The following is a 17769-nucleotide window of genomic DNA, read 5'->3' on the forward strand; positions in this document are numbered from 1 at the left end:
CCTGACCTTACCCGCCTAATAAGGTCATTAAACCTTTTCTGAAACTGAGTTGCCATGCGTGGGTTTTGGTTTTGGCAATGATTGCCTTGGCCACCTCCTTCCACTGCCCTTGAGCAACTCACCTTAGGCCTGTGTTGCACTATTCAAGATTGAGCCTCCCTCCTCTGCCTGACTTCATGGAGCAATATGTCCAATCCAGCATTGGTGAACCCGGGGACTCTCTGCCCTCATGCAGATCTCGGAATTATTATTGTTGACAAAAATTCTCCCAATCATTTTTTTCTAGATAATATCCAGGCTTGGGCTGATAAGTGGAAAGTGACATTCATGCCAGACAAGTGCCAGACAATGACCATCTCTGACAAGAAAGAGTCTAACCATCTCCCCTTGACATTCAATGGCATTACCATCGTCGAATCCCCCACTATCAACATCCTGGGGGTCACCATTGACCAGAAACCTAACTGGACCAGCCAAATAAATACTGTGGCTACAACAGCAGGTCAGAGGCTGGGTATTCTGCAGCGAGTGACTCACCTCCTGACTCCCTAAAGCCTTTCCACCATCTACAAGGCACAAGTCAGAAGTTTGATGGAATACTCTCCACTTGCCTGGATGAGTGCAGCTCCACTCAGGAAGCTTGACACCATCCAGGACAAAGCAGCCCACTTGATTGGCATCCCATCCACCACCTTAAACATCCACTCTCTCCATCACCAGTGCACTGTGGCTGCAATGTGTACCATCTGTAGGATGCACTGCAACAACTCGCCAAGGCTTCTTCGAAAGCATCTCCCAAACCTCCGACCTCTACCACCTATAAGGACAAGGGCAGCAGGCGCATGGGAACACCACCACCTGCACGTTCCCCTCCAAGTCACACACATCCTGACATGGAAACATATCACCATTCCTTCATCATCGCTGGGTCAAAATCCTGGAACTCCCTACCTAACAGCACTGTGAGAGAATCTGCACCACTTGGACTGCAACGGTTCAAGAAGGCGGCTCACCACCACCATCTCAAGGGCAATTAGGGATGGGCAATAAATGCTGGCCTGGCCAGCAACGCCCACATCCAATGAATGAATTCAAAAAAAAGCTGCCACTAGCCTTTAAATCCTGCAACAGTATGCTTGTTCCCTTACCCCCCATGAGGTGGACTCCCCATCAGTGCCAATTCTGATGTTTGGAGCTCATGCTGAATATTTAAATTAGGCTCCCCCCAGAAATTGCAATGAATTGCACTCTGTCGTACTTCTGTTCAGGATTTTGCCCAAGTGGAAAATCTAGGTTTGAGTGTCAAGATACTTGTGAATGAGTTGGCGGCACCTTGACATTAAGAAAAAGAGAGACTTGCATTCATATAGCACCTTTCACAATCTCAGGATGTCCCAAAGTGCTTCACAATCAATGAAGTACTTTTGAAGTGTAGGCACTGCTGTAATGTAGGAAATGTGGCAGCCAATTTGCACACAGCAAAGTCCCACAAACAGCAATGTGAAAATGACCAGATAATCTGTTCTTAATGATGTCGGTTGAGGGATAAATATTGGCCAGGACACCGGGGAGAACTCCCCTGCTCTTCTACAAAATAGTGGCATGGGATCTTTTACATCCACCTGAGAGGGCAGACGGGGCCTCGGTTTGAAGAGGGCTACAAAACAAGAGAGTTGAAATTAAAATTTAAAAAAACAAGAATTAAAACAAAGAATAAAGTGTGAGTTAAAGATAGCAGAAATATTGCAGTACAAGTGCAAAGGAATTGAAGTCTCAACTCAAAAGTGAGTTGTTCAGCATTAGAGCAATAATAGGACTAATAGGGTCAGCACTCTTACCTCTGAGTCAGGAGGTTATGGGTTCAAGCCCCACTCCAGGACTTGAGTACAGAATTTAAGCTGACACTTCAAGGCAGTAGCGAGAGAGCGTTGCATTGTCAGAGGTGACATTAAACCAAGACTCTACTTACCTGTTCATGTGGACGAAAAAGATTCCATAATACTAGTGTGTGCTCTTGGTATCACGCTCAAAATTCCTTGCTCAACCAACACCACCAAAAACAAATTTACAACACCAAGTTATAGTCCAACAATTTTATTTGAAATTCACAAGCTTTCGGAGGCTTCCTCCTTCCTCAGGTGAATGTTGTGGCCACAGCATTCACCAGAGGAAGGAGGAAGCCTCCGAAAGCTTGTGAATTTCAAATAAAATTGTTGGACTATAACTTGGTGTTGTAAAATTGTTTACAATTGTCAACCCCAGTCCATCACCGGCATCTCCACATCACCAAAAACAAACTAAGTCATCTCATTTCCTGAGTGAAACATTGGCTGCTGAATTTGCATACATAACAATGGTGACTACATTTCAAAAGTTATTAATTGGTTATAGAAAGGTAGGTTTTTGGTGGGGCCCTTTTATTGGAAACATTAAGCTATTTTGTTTCTCTCAGTAGCTGACTAACCTGCTGTTTATTTTCTGCATTTTCTGTTTTTACTTCAAGCTCAGACTAGGTACAAGCATTTAATGTTTTGTGTATTAACCCTCCCACTTCACAAAAACAGTTGTGAAGTTCCACTGAAGACAATGAGCATTTCCAGGCAATTACAAGAAAGGGTTACATCCAAACTCTTTGTCTCTTTCATGGAGATAAATATAGAATACAATATTGAATTTAAAGTAGGACAAAACTGGATCAATTACATCGAAATGAACAGGAAAGCATTTGCCATTTCAGAATTTTATAATAAGAAGCATAATAACAAGTTGGTACAACTGCACTGTCACCAGATGAAGAGAGAAGATTATAGATTTTCCAACACCATGAGCCATTATCTTGGATTTTAAAAAACACCATCTATGAAAGGACATTTTCTGCCCTTGTTCTTACCGTACTGCGTAGGTCATTCGATCAGGGCGCAATGCCCTCATCATACACAGCTGCTGCAATGTTGTTTTGTTCTTCCATTCTTGTGGAAACTTCTCTTTCTCTGGACATTCGGACTCTGCAAACTTCTTCCATCGTTTGGCAGAGCCTTCAATATCACGGTCAAGGTTTCGAAACTCCTCCATAGCTGCCAGTGCCTAACATCAAGAGGGCAATAGATTATTTTTTAAGTTTCTCACGATCTTGTTCGTCCCAAGCTCTGAATTTACACTAAATTCCACCTCCCTGCATCCTCACTGTATTAAAATTAAAACTCACTGCTTATCCCCTAATCTAACAGATTTTTTTTCAAGACCTCAAAACAGCAGAACCCCTCATTTCCCTCAGTCTTCCTCCTGCCTACATTGTACGAGCTTATTATTGATTTTCACATTGAAAAAATGGTGACCTGCATCACTGTATCGAGCAATTATGAGACGTTTTGGTTGTATATCTCTTTAAAATCATAAGTAGTCTTCCCTTCCTAAGCACTATACAGCAAGTCCACCTCATAGTTCATTGGTGCCAATTTTCCTGAACTTTGTCCCCCCCCCCCCCCCCGCCCGCCCCCCCACCGGGAATGCCTATTCCCCAGGCACAACGGTCAGGAAAAAGGGGACAGAGTCTATGATGCCGGATCTCCATCCCCTTTGCATTGCAGAGGGATTTCCACGGCTTCCTCCGAGGCACGGAGAAGGCCTTGCACCTGTAATAGGCAGAACCCCCACAAGGCAATGCTAATAAGGTGGGAGTGGGTGTTCCCAGACTCCCGCCTCAATTTCTTGGCATTAGAGTCCAGAGATGTGGAAGCGCAGGGGTACCTGAAGAAACCAGCTGTGAGCCTTGCACCCTCACATTGGGTGCGCCATGGCAGAAGGCTCCAAGGCCAGTGGCTGGAAACACAGCTTAAGGCCTTTCAGGCCTGCAGCTGCGCACCCCTTTCCATCCCTGTTTTCCAGTGCATGACCCTACCAGAAGATGGGCCTGCACCAAAGGTACAACCAAACCATGTTAATAGCGGGGCCCACCAAATTTAGTCGCAGCTTAGCCCGGTCAGATGCTGTGAACTTTGAGTGCCTGGAAAGAGTGAGGCCAGGAAAATTAGCCCACTGTCTTTCCGCGCCCTTCCTTGGAAATGCTATAAAGATGGCAATTTTAGTTGTGAGACCAATGCAGTAATATATATGAGTTTTATTTTAAAAAAAGAACTGATGATATATAGGGTGCTTGAGAGTAAAATGCTGTAAAGGGATGAGGTGATGCATATTTAAAGGGGCAGGCATCTAAAAATAAAATATTCTCAAAAGGATTTGCTGGCCTCAGAGCATAAAAGATGGCTGGCAAAGATGAAGTAATGAAAAAGCTGCGGATTTTGCACATTAACCAACCCAAGGGTTTAAGTTGGGTATGAATGCAAAGTGGTTAAAAAAAACATTGCCGCTTTTGGATGATTTGTACAATAATAGATTTCTTTCATATACAAGTAAAACTGAAATCTAAAATTAGCAATAATTTTCACAAAGTTTAAACCTTTTATATATTTTGCTTTACTATTTGGTTCCTTACACAACTGGAAAGATGCACATCTGTTCTGTCTAACAGCCACAAAGTCCACAAAATACATCAGAAATGATCTAACTTTGAAGAAATCTAAAGTTCTAGATCCTCTATGAACTTAAAAGCCTTGTTATTTTGTGTACATCACTACTTACGTGTTAAAGACAGACAAAAGAACAGAGCTATACTTCACAAGGGCATCCAATGCCACGGGAAAGGATTACGTGACACGATGGGGAAATCAAGTATACTGAGAAAGACACAATTGGATGAGGGAGAGGTAGATGAACTACTTATGTGGTTGAAATGGGAAATGGAGTTTTGAATTGAGTGTTTCAAAGCCAATTAATCAAATCAGTAGTGCATGTAATATTGACTATGGCTGATATATTACTTTTTGTTACTCTGTTCCTATGTTGATTTACCTAGGCACGGCAGAAATGTGGTTCCCGTTAGTTCTAATCCTCAGGGAACTTTGGCAAAATCAATGTACATTAACAAGTAGAAGAATGATTACCTTGCACTTAACAGTAAAATAAAGACCGGTCGTCAACTAACATTTAAAGCACTGAAGTGCAATGCATTCCAAACATTTCAACTTTACTTCACTCAAAACGAGTGGATGTTCAGAAAACATGAATGAAAATATTTAGCAGAGTCCCATTTTGTTCAGTAAAAATTTCACTTTCATTTTTAAGTACTTTTGAATCCCCAAAATACCTGCCCATCTGCAGTAATAGGGCTGGTTGGCTATAGATCATTGTAACTTCAGATGCATTGCTCTTCTGCAGTGGTACCATAATAAGGACAGGGACATCTGCTACCTCTATGCCCAATTGGGGTTCTGGGGAATGAGGTGGGTCAATTGGAGCAAGTGTCAGTGGGGGAACATTTAGGGAACAGCGATCATAGTATCATAAGGTTTAGATTAGCTGTGGAAAAGGGCAAGGAGCAATCTAGAGTAAAAAATACTCAATTGGAGGAGGGCCAATTTCAGTGGCATGAGAACGGATCTGGCCCTGGTAAATTGGAATTAAAGATTAGTAGGCATTTGAACAATGGGCAGCCTTTAAAGAAGTGATGGTTCAGATACAGTCTAGGTATATTCCCAGGAGGGGGAAAGGTAGGGCAACTAAAGCCAAAGTTCCCTGGGTGACGAAAGAGATAGAAAGATGAAGCAGAAAAAAGGGGCGTATGACAGACGTCAGGTTGATAATACAAGTGAGAACCAGGCTGAATACAGAAAGTTCAGAGGGGAAGTGAAAAAGGAAATAAGAGGGGCAAAGAGAGAGTATGAGAATAGACAGACGGCTAACGTAAAAAGGAATCCGAAAGTCTTCGATAGGCATATAAACAGTAAATGGGTAGTGAGAGGAGGGGTGGGGCGATTAGGGACCAAAAAGTGGATCTACGCATGGAGGCAGAGGGCATGGCTGAGGTACTAAATGAGTACTTTGCATCTGTCTTTACCAAGGAAGAAGATGCTGCCAAAGTCACAGTAAAAGAGGTAGTTGAGATACTAGATGGGATAAAAATTGAAAAACAGGAGATATTAGAAAGGCTAGCTGTACTTAATGTAGATAAGTCACCACCCGGTCCAGATGGGATGCATCCTAGATTGCTGAGGGAAGTAAGGGTGGAAATTGCGGAGGTACTGGCCGTAATCCTCCAATCATCCTTAGATACGGGGGTGGTACCAGAGGACTGCAGAATTGCAAATGTTACACCCTTGTTCAAAAAAGGGTGTAAGGATAAACCCAGCAACTACAGGCCAGTCAGTTTAACCTCGGTGGTTGGGAAACTTTTAGAAACGATAATCCGGGACAAAATTAATATAGTCACTTGGACAAGTGTGGATTAATTAGGGAAAGCCAGCACAGATTTGTTAAAGGAAAATTGTGTTTAACTAACTTGATTAAGTTTTTTTATGAGGTAACAGAGAGGGTCAATGAGGGCAATGTGGTTGATGTGGTGTATATGGACTTCCAAAAGGCGTTTGATAAAGTGCTGCATAATAGGCTTGTCATCAAAGTTGAAGCCCATGGAATAAAAGGGGCAGTGGCAGCAAGAATACGAAATTTGCTAAGTGACAGGAAACAGAGAGTAGTGGTGAACGGTTGTTTTTCAGACTGGAAGAAGGTATACGGTGGTGTTCCCCAGGGGTCGGAGCTAGGACCACTGCCTTTCTTGATATATATTAATGACTTGGGAGTACAGGGCACAATTTCAAAATTTGCAGATGGCGCAAAACTTGGAAGTGTAGTGAACAGTGAGGAGGATAGCGATAGACTTCAAGAGGACATAGACAGGCTTGTGGAATGGGCAGACATGTGGCAGATGAAAATTAACACAGAAAAGTGCAGTGATACATTTTGGTAGGAAGAACGAGGAGAGGCATTATAAACTACAGGGTACAATTCTAAAAGTGGTGCAGGAACAGAGAGATCTGGGGGCATGTGTGCACAAATCTTTGAAGGTGGCAGGGCAGGTTGAGAAAGCGGTTAAAAAAGCATACAGGATCCTGGGCTTTATAAATGGAGGCATAGAGTACAAAAACAAGGAAGTTATGATGAACCTTTATGAAAACACTGGTTCGGCCACAACTGGAGTATGGTGTCCAGTTCTGGGCACCACACTTTCGGAAGGATGTGAAAGACTTAGAGAGGGTGCAGAAGAGATTTACTAGAATGATTCCAGGGATGAGGGACTTTAGTTACATGGATAGACTGGAGAAGCTGGGGTTGTTCTCCTTAGAGCAGAGAAGGTTGAGAGGAGATTTGATAGAGGTATTCAAAATCATGAAGGGTCTAGACAGAGTAGATAGAGAGAAACTCTCCCCATTGGCGGAAGGGTCAAGAACCAGAGGACATAGGTTTAAGGTGATTGGCAAAAGAACAAAGGTGAGATGAGGAAAAACTTTTTTACACAGCGAGTGGTTAAGATCTGGAATGCACTGCCTGAGGGGGTGGTGGGGGCAGATTCAATCGTGGCCTTCAAAAGGGAATTGGATAGGAACTTGAAGAGAAAAAATTTGCAGGGCTATGGGGAAAGGGTGGAGGTGTGGGACCAGCTGGATTGCTCTTGCAGTGTTCAGGCATGGACTCATCGGGCTGAATGGCCTCCTTCTGTGTAGTAACTATTCTATGATTCTATGATTGGCACACTTGTTTCCGTGTATCCATTCACGACCTGCCGAGCGATGCAACACTGACTAAGCTGGAATTCAGTGCTGATGCTACTGCTTTTCTTGCTCTTCAGCAACAGAAAGACTTGCATTTATATAATGCCTTTCACAACCTCAGGATGTCCCAAAGCGCTTTACAGCTAATAAAGTACTTTTGAGGTATAGTCACTGTTGTATTGTAGGAAACGCGGCAGCCAATTTGTGCACAGCAAGGTCCCACAAACATCAACGTGATAATGACCAGATAATCTGTTTTTAGGTGTTGGTTGAGATAAATATTTGCCAGGGCACCGGGGAAAACACCCCTGCTCTTCTTCGAATAGTGCTGTAGGATCTTTTACATCCACTTGAGAAGCCAGATGGGGCCTCGGTTTAATGTCTCATCTGAAAGAGAGCACCTCCAACAGTGCAGCACTCCCTCCCTGGAGTGTCAGCCTAGATTTTGTGCTCAAGTTCCTGGAGTGGGACTTGAACCCACAACCTTCTGACTCAGAGGCGAGAATGTTACGCACTGTGTGGTTAAAAATCCCTTGAACAAAAGACATCTGAAGGAAAGGATTCCTTTTAAAAACATTACATTTGAAAAACTGCAAACACAGTAATGTAGATAGAATTGGTTTAAAAGCAAATCCTGACTTATGGAAACACAAGCTTTTATCACTGTAGGAGGTCGTATAAAGAAAGGAGATTGCTGGAATGTACAAGGTAACATGTTGACTATGAGAAGCATAAGATCAAAGGTTGTTTCCAACAATGTTATGATTCAGGAAAGGAATTACAATAAGTTTGAAACAAGCCTGCAAACATGGAAACATTGAAAAAGCTTTCAGAACATTCTAATAGGTTTTTGGCTTGTAAACATGACTGATAAGAAAGGGAAAAGTACTATATGAAACAAGAAATTAAGGCCATAAAAAGGATTTAAAAACGCCCCACACTGAATGAAAGACTATATGGTAAGAAAACCTAGTCTGTGTACAGAGAAAAAGTGGCCACATACTTCGATCTCTGCAGGGAAGGTCATAAACAGAGATAACAAAGGGGCCTCTTACATTCCATGCTTCGAGCACATGGAGGTAAATTTTAACCCAGAGCCAGGAAGAGGGCAGTTGAGGAGAATTCCAGATGGGAAACCCGGAAGTGCGGGTTTCCCAGACGTCCTAACGATTTTGACGTATGGACATCTTTTGATTTTATTTTGTCAGTTTCCCGCCTGACAGGCCAGTCAGATTGACAGGCTGGCCGTCAGTCGGACAGGAGAGGAGCCAGGAAGCGGATAAGAACAGTTAAGTCTTAGATGGGGGAAGAGGGGGGGTGGGAGGGTCAGGGTCAGGGGTCATTGGGGGTTGGTCGTCATGTGGGGGTCAGCGGGGGGAGTCATGGGGGGGTCGGGGTCATCGGGGGGAGTCAGGATCATTGGGGGAGTCATTGGGGGGGGTCGAGAATCATTGGGGGGGGGTCAGTCTTGGGTCATCGTGGGGGTCAGTCATTGGGGGAGTCAACGGGGGGGGGGTCGGGGTTCATCGGGGGGGGTCGGGAGACATCGGGGGGGGGGTTGGTCATTGGCGGGGGTCATCGTGGGAGTCGGGTGTTGGTCATCGGTGGGTCAGTCATTGGGGCTGGGGTCACTGGGGGGGGGGTGTCGGAGATCATGGGGGGAATGTCGGAGATCTTGGATGGGGAGAGGTTGGACATTGTTGGGGGGGGGTGGGGGTCAGTCGATCGCATGTGTGGGATCGCTGCAGGTAGGCCTGTTGGGCCTGGGGGAAGCACTTCTGCTCCTCCGGGCCCACAAGCTGTGCAATAAAGGCACTTACCTGCTGAGCCGGGCCTTCTCGCCTCCTCTTACGTGGTGTAAAGTAGAAGGCCCGGGAATCCTGGCCCCCAGGAGTTAAAAATAAAAACCTGTCTCAAAATGGCAGCCTGCAGTCTCCTTAAAAGCTTTCACTCACCGACCTAAGAGCATGTTAGTCGCCCCCCACCTCAACCTGCCTCTGTTAATACCAGAAATGAGAGGGCTGGAGGCAAGTTGGGGGTCGGGTTTTAGTTTTTTACAATTTTTATCTTCCCACCCGCCCCCAACCCACCCGTTCGTGGGATTAAAATTTAGGCCATGGTCTTTCCTACTTCAAAGAGACATAGTCCTAGTGGCAAATGGAGAGATTGGGCAAGAAGAATGACACTTTCTCTCAATCATAATCTCAATGGTCCAAAACAATATAAAAAGAAGATGAAACCAATCTCACTTTCTCTCTGCGGTCGAAGGAGCAAGCTTGGAAAAAGCTCTGCTTACAAGGATGTCCGGAACAAAGACAAGGACCTCGAAACACAAAAAGCTGATCACTTCTGAGCTGTTTTGATGAGTAAAATCCTTGGTTTAAAGGTTGTATATATTACATGATTTGCATGATGTGCGTATGAATTGTTAAGTCATTAAAAAAAAACGCTGCAAATTATGAAGTGCATAATGGGATTTTACAGAGGAAAGTCATATGTATGGTTTTCTCCATGAATGCTCGTATGAGTTGTAACATGAAATAATTACTTTAGACTAACAAAACTACAGTGAGTGAAGGTGACTTTCTTTGTTTGACCATTCGTCCAGGTTCAAGAATCACAGGAAATCAGCTTTTCCCTATACCACTGAGTGACACAGAAGATCTATGAAAAAGTATACACCACTTGCAGATTTGTCCTATTTTGGAATCCAGAGGTAACTAAAAGGAACCATTCATATTCAAATTTACCATCAGCACGAATCAGGCCTGCAATTATGGCTCATACCATCAATGATCTTTCCCGGTGAAAAGTGTTTTTCTTCTGGATCGGTTTTTCTCAACAAGAAAAATTAAGATCTTGGCTCTGATTGTGAGACAAATGAGCAGCGACTGTTTAATAAAACCAGTGCTGTTTTAACTTCATTACCACTCTTTTGCATATCAGGAGCTGGTGGCAATTTCCATTGTCTACCACAACCTCAAGTAAAATGGCAACACAGGTCTAAATTTCTGTTGGGCACCAAGTGTAAAAAGTCACATGGGTGGTGCTACTGAGTGCCTGGCCCTAACGGAGAAAAACGCTCACAGCCCACACAAAAAGCAGTGCTAACATATCCCAACATCCCTGAAGGCTCCATATATTTGAGAATCATGGGCATTTTTTATAAAGTGCATGGACAGACTGCAGTTCTTTATTTTCAACAACTATATTCACGGAGCTGGTCAGAATTTGCAGCCAAGACGTGGGATTGCTTCAAATTTGAGTGTGAGGAAAATGGCAAATTTTACCATCACAGTAGGATTTGATGAGTAAAGATTAGTAAAGTGAGGCTGTTGCTCTACTGCTTTCAGGTAGATAAATGCTGCACTGAGTACTTAGGGAATCCTAGGCAACATAGGCCCGGAATTTCCTCGATCTCTTTTATGCCGTAAATACGCTGGTATTTATGTCGTTCCGTTCGTGGATCGTTCCAACAGGAAATTGCAAACCAGTTCTGTGCAGAGCTCATTTGCTTATGCTGGAATGTGAATACCAGAATGGAACATGTGTGGATGACCTCCCCAGTGTCATCCGTATCCGTGGGGCAGAAAGCCAAGGCAGCCAGGGGAAGGACCACAACTTTGCTGTTGAAGATCTGCAAGCCCTCCTGGAGGAGACTGAAGTGAGGAGAAACCGACTTCTTGGTGGCAGGATGGCCAGCTTGGCCAGGATCATGAGTCGAGGTTCTTGTCCTCCCAGGACCCCAGGCAGTGCAGTAAGAGGTTCAATGACCTGACCAGAGCTAGCAAAGTAAGTCACTCACCATGCTCTCCCTTTCTTCCCTTGCTCACCCTTCATTGCCTCACCTACATTTTCCTTTCTCATTGCAGGGCAGGTGACACACAATGCCTGGCGGTGGTAGACCAGTGGAGGGGGGAAATAAGCATTTCGAAAACTCTGACCCCCTTTGAGGCCAAGGCCATCCAGCTTCTGGGCTGTGACATTGCAATGGCTCACCACAAGGTAAGTACCGATGTCAGTCATCTCTCCTGGCAGCCCTCTGCACCATTACACAACCCCGGCCTTCCAACCCCCACCCCCCTTCAATATATACTGCATCCCAAAGGGGACATGCTCAACCATTCTGACCATATGACCTTTTTCCTGCAGCTCCAGCAGAGCAGTAGGAGGCAATTGAGCAGGTGGGGGAACAACTTGAGGAAGAAGAGGTAGACAACCTGGGCCCAGATGAAGAGGATGATTTGGAGCAAGCGGAAGACTAGGGCCCTTACCTTCTGTCCTCCCCTGAGAGCATGCCATCCTTGAGACCCCCCAAACCCCTCCATCTTAATACCTGAGTCACTTGGCTCACCTACTCTGCTGCCAGTGCAGAGACTGGCACCAGAGAGGGGGGCGCTAGTTAGCTGTAGTCAGGAATGCTCACCCAGTGAGACACAAAGCATGAGGGGCCCAAAAGAGGGATAAGTGGGAGAGAAGGTGGACAAGCAGTGTTCTGTAGGTGGAGGCAATCAGGTGCCCTCTGACAGTAATGGCAGCTTCAAGCAGTGACATGTCTAAGCACGTATTATCCATGGGTACCAGGGGCTGCAGCTCAGGATCTGCTGGTGCAACAGGCTCCTCGCCAGGTGTGTCCAAACTGAGCCCTTCCTGCAAGGCGAAATTGTGAAGTGTACAGCAGGCCATAATTATTCTTGCCACCCTCTCTGGCATGAACTGCAAAATACCCCTGATTTGTCCAGGCATCCAAATTGGCCTTTCAGAAGCGCTACGGTCCTTTCCACCACCTGCCTGGTCATTGCATAGGCTCAACTGGAACGCTCCTCTGCTTCATTGCAGGTCACACGGAATGGTGTCATCGGTCATGGCATCGGGGTAGGCCATGTCCCTCAGGATCCATCCGTTGATTTGGCTCTTCTCCCTGAATGGCTGTGTGCCGCAGGAGGAGAGCGTCATGGTAGCTTCTCGTGTACTGTGCATTGACGTACAGTAACCGTTGCTGGGTATCACAGACAATCTGCAATTCAGAGAGTGGATCCCCTTCCTGTTGATGAATGACACTGGGTTTCACCCTAGGTTGGTTGGTGCCCTTGATAGCCCCCTGCACCATAGAGGAGCCACTGGGCCTGTAGAATTGAAAGGCTCAGTCTCTCTGCTCTGCATGGTTATGCCATAGTTGATGAAGTCTGGTGCCCTTCAGAAAATAGCAGCATAAACACTGTGGCTATCACTTAGTTTGGTTTATTAATTAAAATGACAGCCAATTAGTAAAGGGGAGGGCCCTAGTGTATCCAATGGGCAAGTGATTAAAGAGCAGGGGTGAAGCTCAGAGAAACATAATAATGAAAATTTAGTGTCATATTTTGTAATTGCTTTTCAAAATAGACTGTACAAATTCTAAACCTCCCTACAACACTTATTACTGGTACTATGATAGCTCCAATGTTAATTGTTGCCAATAACCAAACCATTAGCACAACTCAAATTTTTAAAAATAAAGTCACAATCAAAAATTACTTTAAATGCATGTTACAAACCTTGGATTTCTTATTGTAGCACTCCCTTTATTTTGCTCATCTCCCTGTAACACTCCCAGATGGAGGTCGTGGTGTCAGCCGTGGCTCAGTGGGAACACTTCTGCCTCTAAAGTCATGAAGGTTGTGGTTTCAAATCCCTCTCCAGAGACTTGAGCACATAATGCAGGCGGACACTTCAGTTCAATACCTAAATGTTAAACTAAGGCCCCATGTGCCCTCTCAGGTGGATGTAAAAGATCCCATAGCACTATTTCGAAGAAGAGCAGGAGAGTTCTCCCTGGTGTTCTGGCCAACATCACCAGAAGCTGATTATCTGGACATTATTTAATTGCTATTTGTGGGAACTTGCTGTCATGTTTCCTACATTACAACAGTGAGGAGGGTATTGCCTTCCCTCTCAGCCAACTCCTTACAGAACTGAAATGCTCCAGTCTCTCCTCATAACTCAGGCCTCTGGTGCGAAGGTTCATCTCGTCACCACCAGACCTGCATCTGTAGCAGGATGTGATGGAAATAAACATGGGGTGCCATTAGCTGTCCATACAACAGGGATGTTAATAAGAACAACTTTTTTGGTGAATGTTTTAAAAGAACTTATTCTCACAAACATCACTAAGTACAGCAGAGTTGGTTTGTCAAGAGCTTAGTATGATGGGAACATCATTCAAAGAATATCATAGAAGAACATTCTCCTGTTGTGAATAGAGATGGGATTCGATGCAAAATGCCTGCTTTCTGGCTGCTACTCTTTAGCAGTTTGGAAGCGGAATGCACTGGAACAGGGAAAGACAATGGTACACACAAATGATTCCCTTTCTAACATTCTGAAGTATCAGTGCCAGCCTTGGCTCAGTTGGCATCACACTCCCCTCTGAAAGCTGTGAGTTCAAGCCCCACTCCAGGGACTTCAGCAAATAATCCAGGCTAACACTTCACTGCTGTTTTTCAGATGACATGTTAAACTGATGCCTTATCTGCCTGCTCGGGTTGATGTAAAAGATTGCATAGCACTGTTTGAAGATCAGGAAAATTATCCTGGTATGCTGGCAAACATTTATCCCTCAACTAACACAACTGAAAAAAACAGATTATCTGGCCATTTATCACATTGCTGCTTTTGGGACCTTGGCTGCTGTGTTTACCTGTGACTACACTTCAAAAGTATTTCACTGTCTGTGAAGTGCCTTTGGGGCATCCTGAAGATTAGAAAGGCACTATGTAAATACTAGTTCTTTCTGTCTTCCAAATCAGCAGAACCCCCTTGTCCTCTTCTCTCCCTTTAGTACCAGTGGTAGGCTAAGGCCTGTTTATTAATGGGGAACGTCCTGCCCTCAGCCTTGCCCTATTCGAGCATGTTACAACCCTGCTCTGCCACTACTACAGGCGGGGGAATGTTTAGCAGCACCACAAAATGAATAGAATTCTGCCACTAAACTATCAGAAAGCCATTAAAGTGGTGCTAACAAAGAAAGAGGTCACAGGGCATCGCACCATAACGCTGGACTTTATTGTGTAATTAGTTTTTCAATAACTTTTGCACTTAATTGGTGTCTTTCCCTTTTATTGTTCTACAATCAAATTCAGTCGTATTTTACTTTCACATTAAAAAGGATCCCAGGAATCTATATCCCTCCAGGGAGCTGAATCACTGCCTTCTCAACATTATTAGGGTTCTTAATAGTAACATCTGATTTCCCTAGGATTGCTGTTGAAGGAAGAAAATTCCCCAAGCACCCGCCGTTGCTTTTCTAAATTAGTATTATCTTTCATGCACAGTAAACCCCATTGAGTGTTAAAAACTATCAAGAGCACTTCAATTAATTTAATTTACAGTGGTCTACATTGTCTCCTGCTGCAGAAGCATGTTCCAAAAATCAAAAACAAGATGTTGAAAATACTTTTTATTTTATATTCTTTTAATCTTCTTCAGGAAATGTAAAGGCTACTACTGATAATGTGGGTTAAAAGGATTTTTAAAATATAACATGCGCTATCAGATTAATTACTTAGAGTCAATTACTCTAACTAAATGACACAAATCATATTGCCAGTACCCCTACTGGATTTTGCAACTTAACTTAAGCGAAAGGCCAGAGGACCTACTTTATCAATCAGTGATAATTAAGATGCCACCTGTCCCCCGTACCTTGACACAGAAGATGCAGCCTCACCAATACCGATCACTAGCTGGATCACTTTAGAATTTGTTTTGAATTGGGGTGGCAATGTTTTTTCTACACAATTTCCTGCTATCTTCCATTTACCTATCAAAATGGATTCTAAGCACCTTGTTCAGGAGCTGCATAACTGTGACCAGCACTGGAAAATTGCAATCCACAACTATCCTTAAAAGGTTATGCTTCTCTCATCACTAGTCAACAACTCCTCTCTCTCTCTCTCTTTCACTCTTTGTTGCAACCTTCCTTGTCTTTCTCTGTTTCATTAATTTTAATGGTACTATGGTCATTGCTCTTCTGAACTTAACTCTCTTATTCTTCTTAAATTCCAAATACAATAGTCTACATGCTCTTCTTTTCCCTGCATCCTCATTGTGTTGAATTCAAGGCTCACTGCACCATCTCTCACTCTAACTTATTCTTCCTCATGACCTGAAAGCTGTTGAACTGATTTCCTTCCTCAGTCTTCCTTTCTTTTTACAATCTACAGGCTTTTAAAATCCAAGCTTGGCATCATCTAAGGATACTTCTTGATTTAAAAAAATTTCTCCTCTTTATCTTTCTCAAAAGAGTAGACTCCTTCAGTTTCATGGACTCCATGCATCCTCTAATTACTCAGCCAAGTGAACATTCTTCATGTGTGAGCCTTGACAGTGAGTGTGAGCAGGCTATTCAATCAAGAGGGCATCACAGCCGCACTTGATCCTGTCCTCGTCCAAAGTCGATGCATGCACACTATTCACTGAATAAACCTGCTGAGCCATCATAGACTGCTACTTCTTGATTTATCTTGGTTTCTCTATTATTCTTTTCAAAGTGGTCTCCAGCACTATGAGCTTGGTCCCTCACTTGTGTTTCTCAAATAAACAGTACAGCTTATGGTACTGGACCCAGAGGTTATGAGCTCAAAGCTTACCATGGCAAATTATGAAACTTCTACAAATCTGGCAATTTATGAGCGAGTAGCAGAAAAATCACCATGAAAGCTGCCAGGTTCTTGCAAAAATCCAGGGAAAGGAACCTGCCACCTCTTCCCATTCTTGTCTGCGTGTATACCTAGACCCACAATATATGGTTAACTCTTACTGCCCTCTGAAGTGGCCAATCAAGCCACTCAGTAATCAAACAACTGCTACAAAAGAGAACTGTAAGAGAAATATTAGATGAACCTAGGTATCATCTCAAGACATTACTTGTGCAATCTCAGGCCTGTCAATCCTGCTTTGCCTGGTGCAGAGGGATCCAAAGCCAAGGGAAGCACAGAAAGAAACAATGGTGTGCAGCTGGAGGGATTAGTGACTTGGTCTTAGTTGTAAGGTGCAACTTGTCAAGTGACTCATTCCTGGCTACTTTATTCTCAGTACAGTACAGTACATTTATTAATTGCTGTGTTATGAGTATCACAGCTAGTTTTGGAAAAGTGTTTTAAAACTAACTGATCACTAAATGTTCATTTTATTTATTCAATTTCAGACTAAATTTACCCTCATTAAAGCTTGTGCAATAGTTTTCATCAAATGAAAAAATCAATTTGGTAGAATTAAAGAAAACAGTCCTTCCCAAGTGATCCGTTAGTTTCAAAACACTTTTCCAAAACTAGCTGTGATACTCAATATATAACATCATGTTCTGAAGAGTGTAACTCATAACAGAGCAGTTAATAAATGTACTCCATTCCTGAGGAGAAATAGCCCATTTATACTGAAGAGTAGTGAGATTTGTATTACTCTAAAATGGATCAAATCCTTCAGCACACAAGAAACTTCCTACTTTTATTATCAATACCACCAGAATGCATTAAAACGCCCACTTCCAACTGAAAAAAGTGGTGCAGATTGTGGTTAACAGACATTTCTAGTCACTTTATAGGGAGTTGGCATCCTGATTTCTCATAGGAACATAGCAACAGGGTTAGGCCATTCAGCCCCTCGAGCCTGTGCCATTATTCAATTCGATCATGGCTGGTCTGCACCTGAACTCCACTTACCCGCCTTTGTTCTACATCCCTTGATGCCCTGACCTAATGAAAATCTATTGATTTCAGTCTTGAAAATTTCAACTGACCCAGCGTCCATAGCTGGTATTTTGTCCTCTTTCTCCCTATGAAAACAGATACGAACTACTGATTTAAGTCTGCTATTTTCTTACTATCCATTATAGTCTTGCCTGCATCTGTCTTTAATGGGCCCACATTCCCCTTTATCAATCTGTTTCTCTTAATATATTTGTAAAAATCTTTTGCTGTTAGCTTTGATATCCCTGGCAAGTTTGTTTCATATTCCCTTTTTGCACCTCATTACTTTCTTACATATACTTGGTCATGGTAGTATTGTGGTTATGGCACTGAAATTGCAACCCAGAGGCTGAGAGTGCAAAACCCAGCATTGAAAA

The 17769-nt window shown here is 43.5% G+C and overlaps 1 protein-coding gene across 1 annotated transcript in view; it reads right to left on the reverse strand.

Moving 5' to 3' along the window:
* The window catches only part of LOC137341235 (dynein axonemal heavy chain 9-like), a 422940-nt gene that overhangs the window by 71081 nt on the left and 334090 nt on the right, over positions 1-17769 (reverse strand). Inside the window, exon 60 of the mRNA XM_068004307.1 lies at positions 2891-3084. Within this exon, the coding sequence (XP_067860408.1) occupies positions 2891-3084 (194 nt within the window). The remainder of the gene's footprint in view (positions 1-2890; positions 3085-17769) is intronic.

This window comes from Heptranchias perlo, chromosome 23, assembly GCF_035084215.1.
Source record: "Heptranchias perlo isolate sHepPer1 chromosome 23, sHepPer1.hap1, whole genome shotgun sequence".
In the NCBI taxonomy this organism is placed as follows: Eukaryota; Metazoa; Chordata; class Chondrichthyes; order Hexanchiformes; family Hexanchidae; genus Heptranchias; species Heptranchias perlo.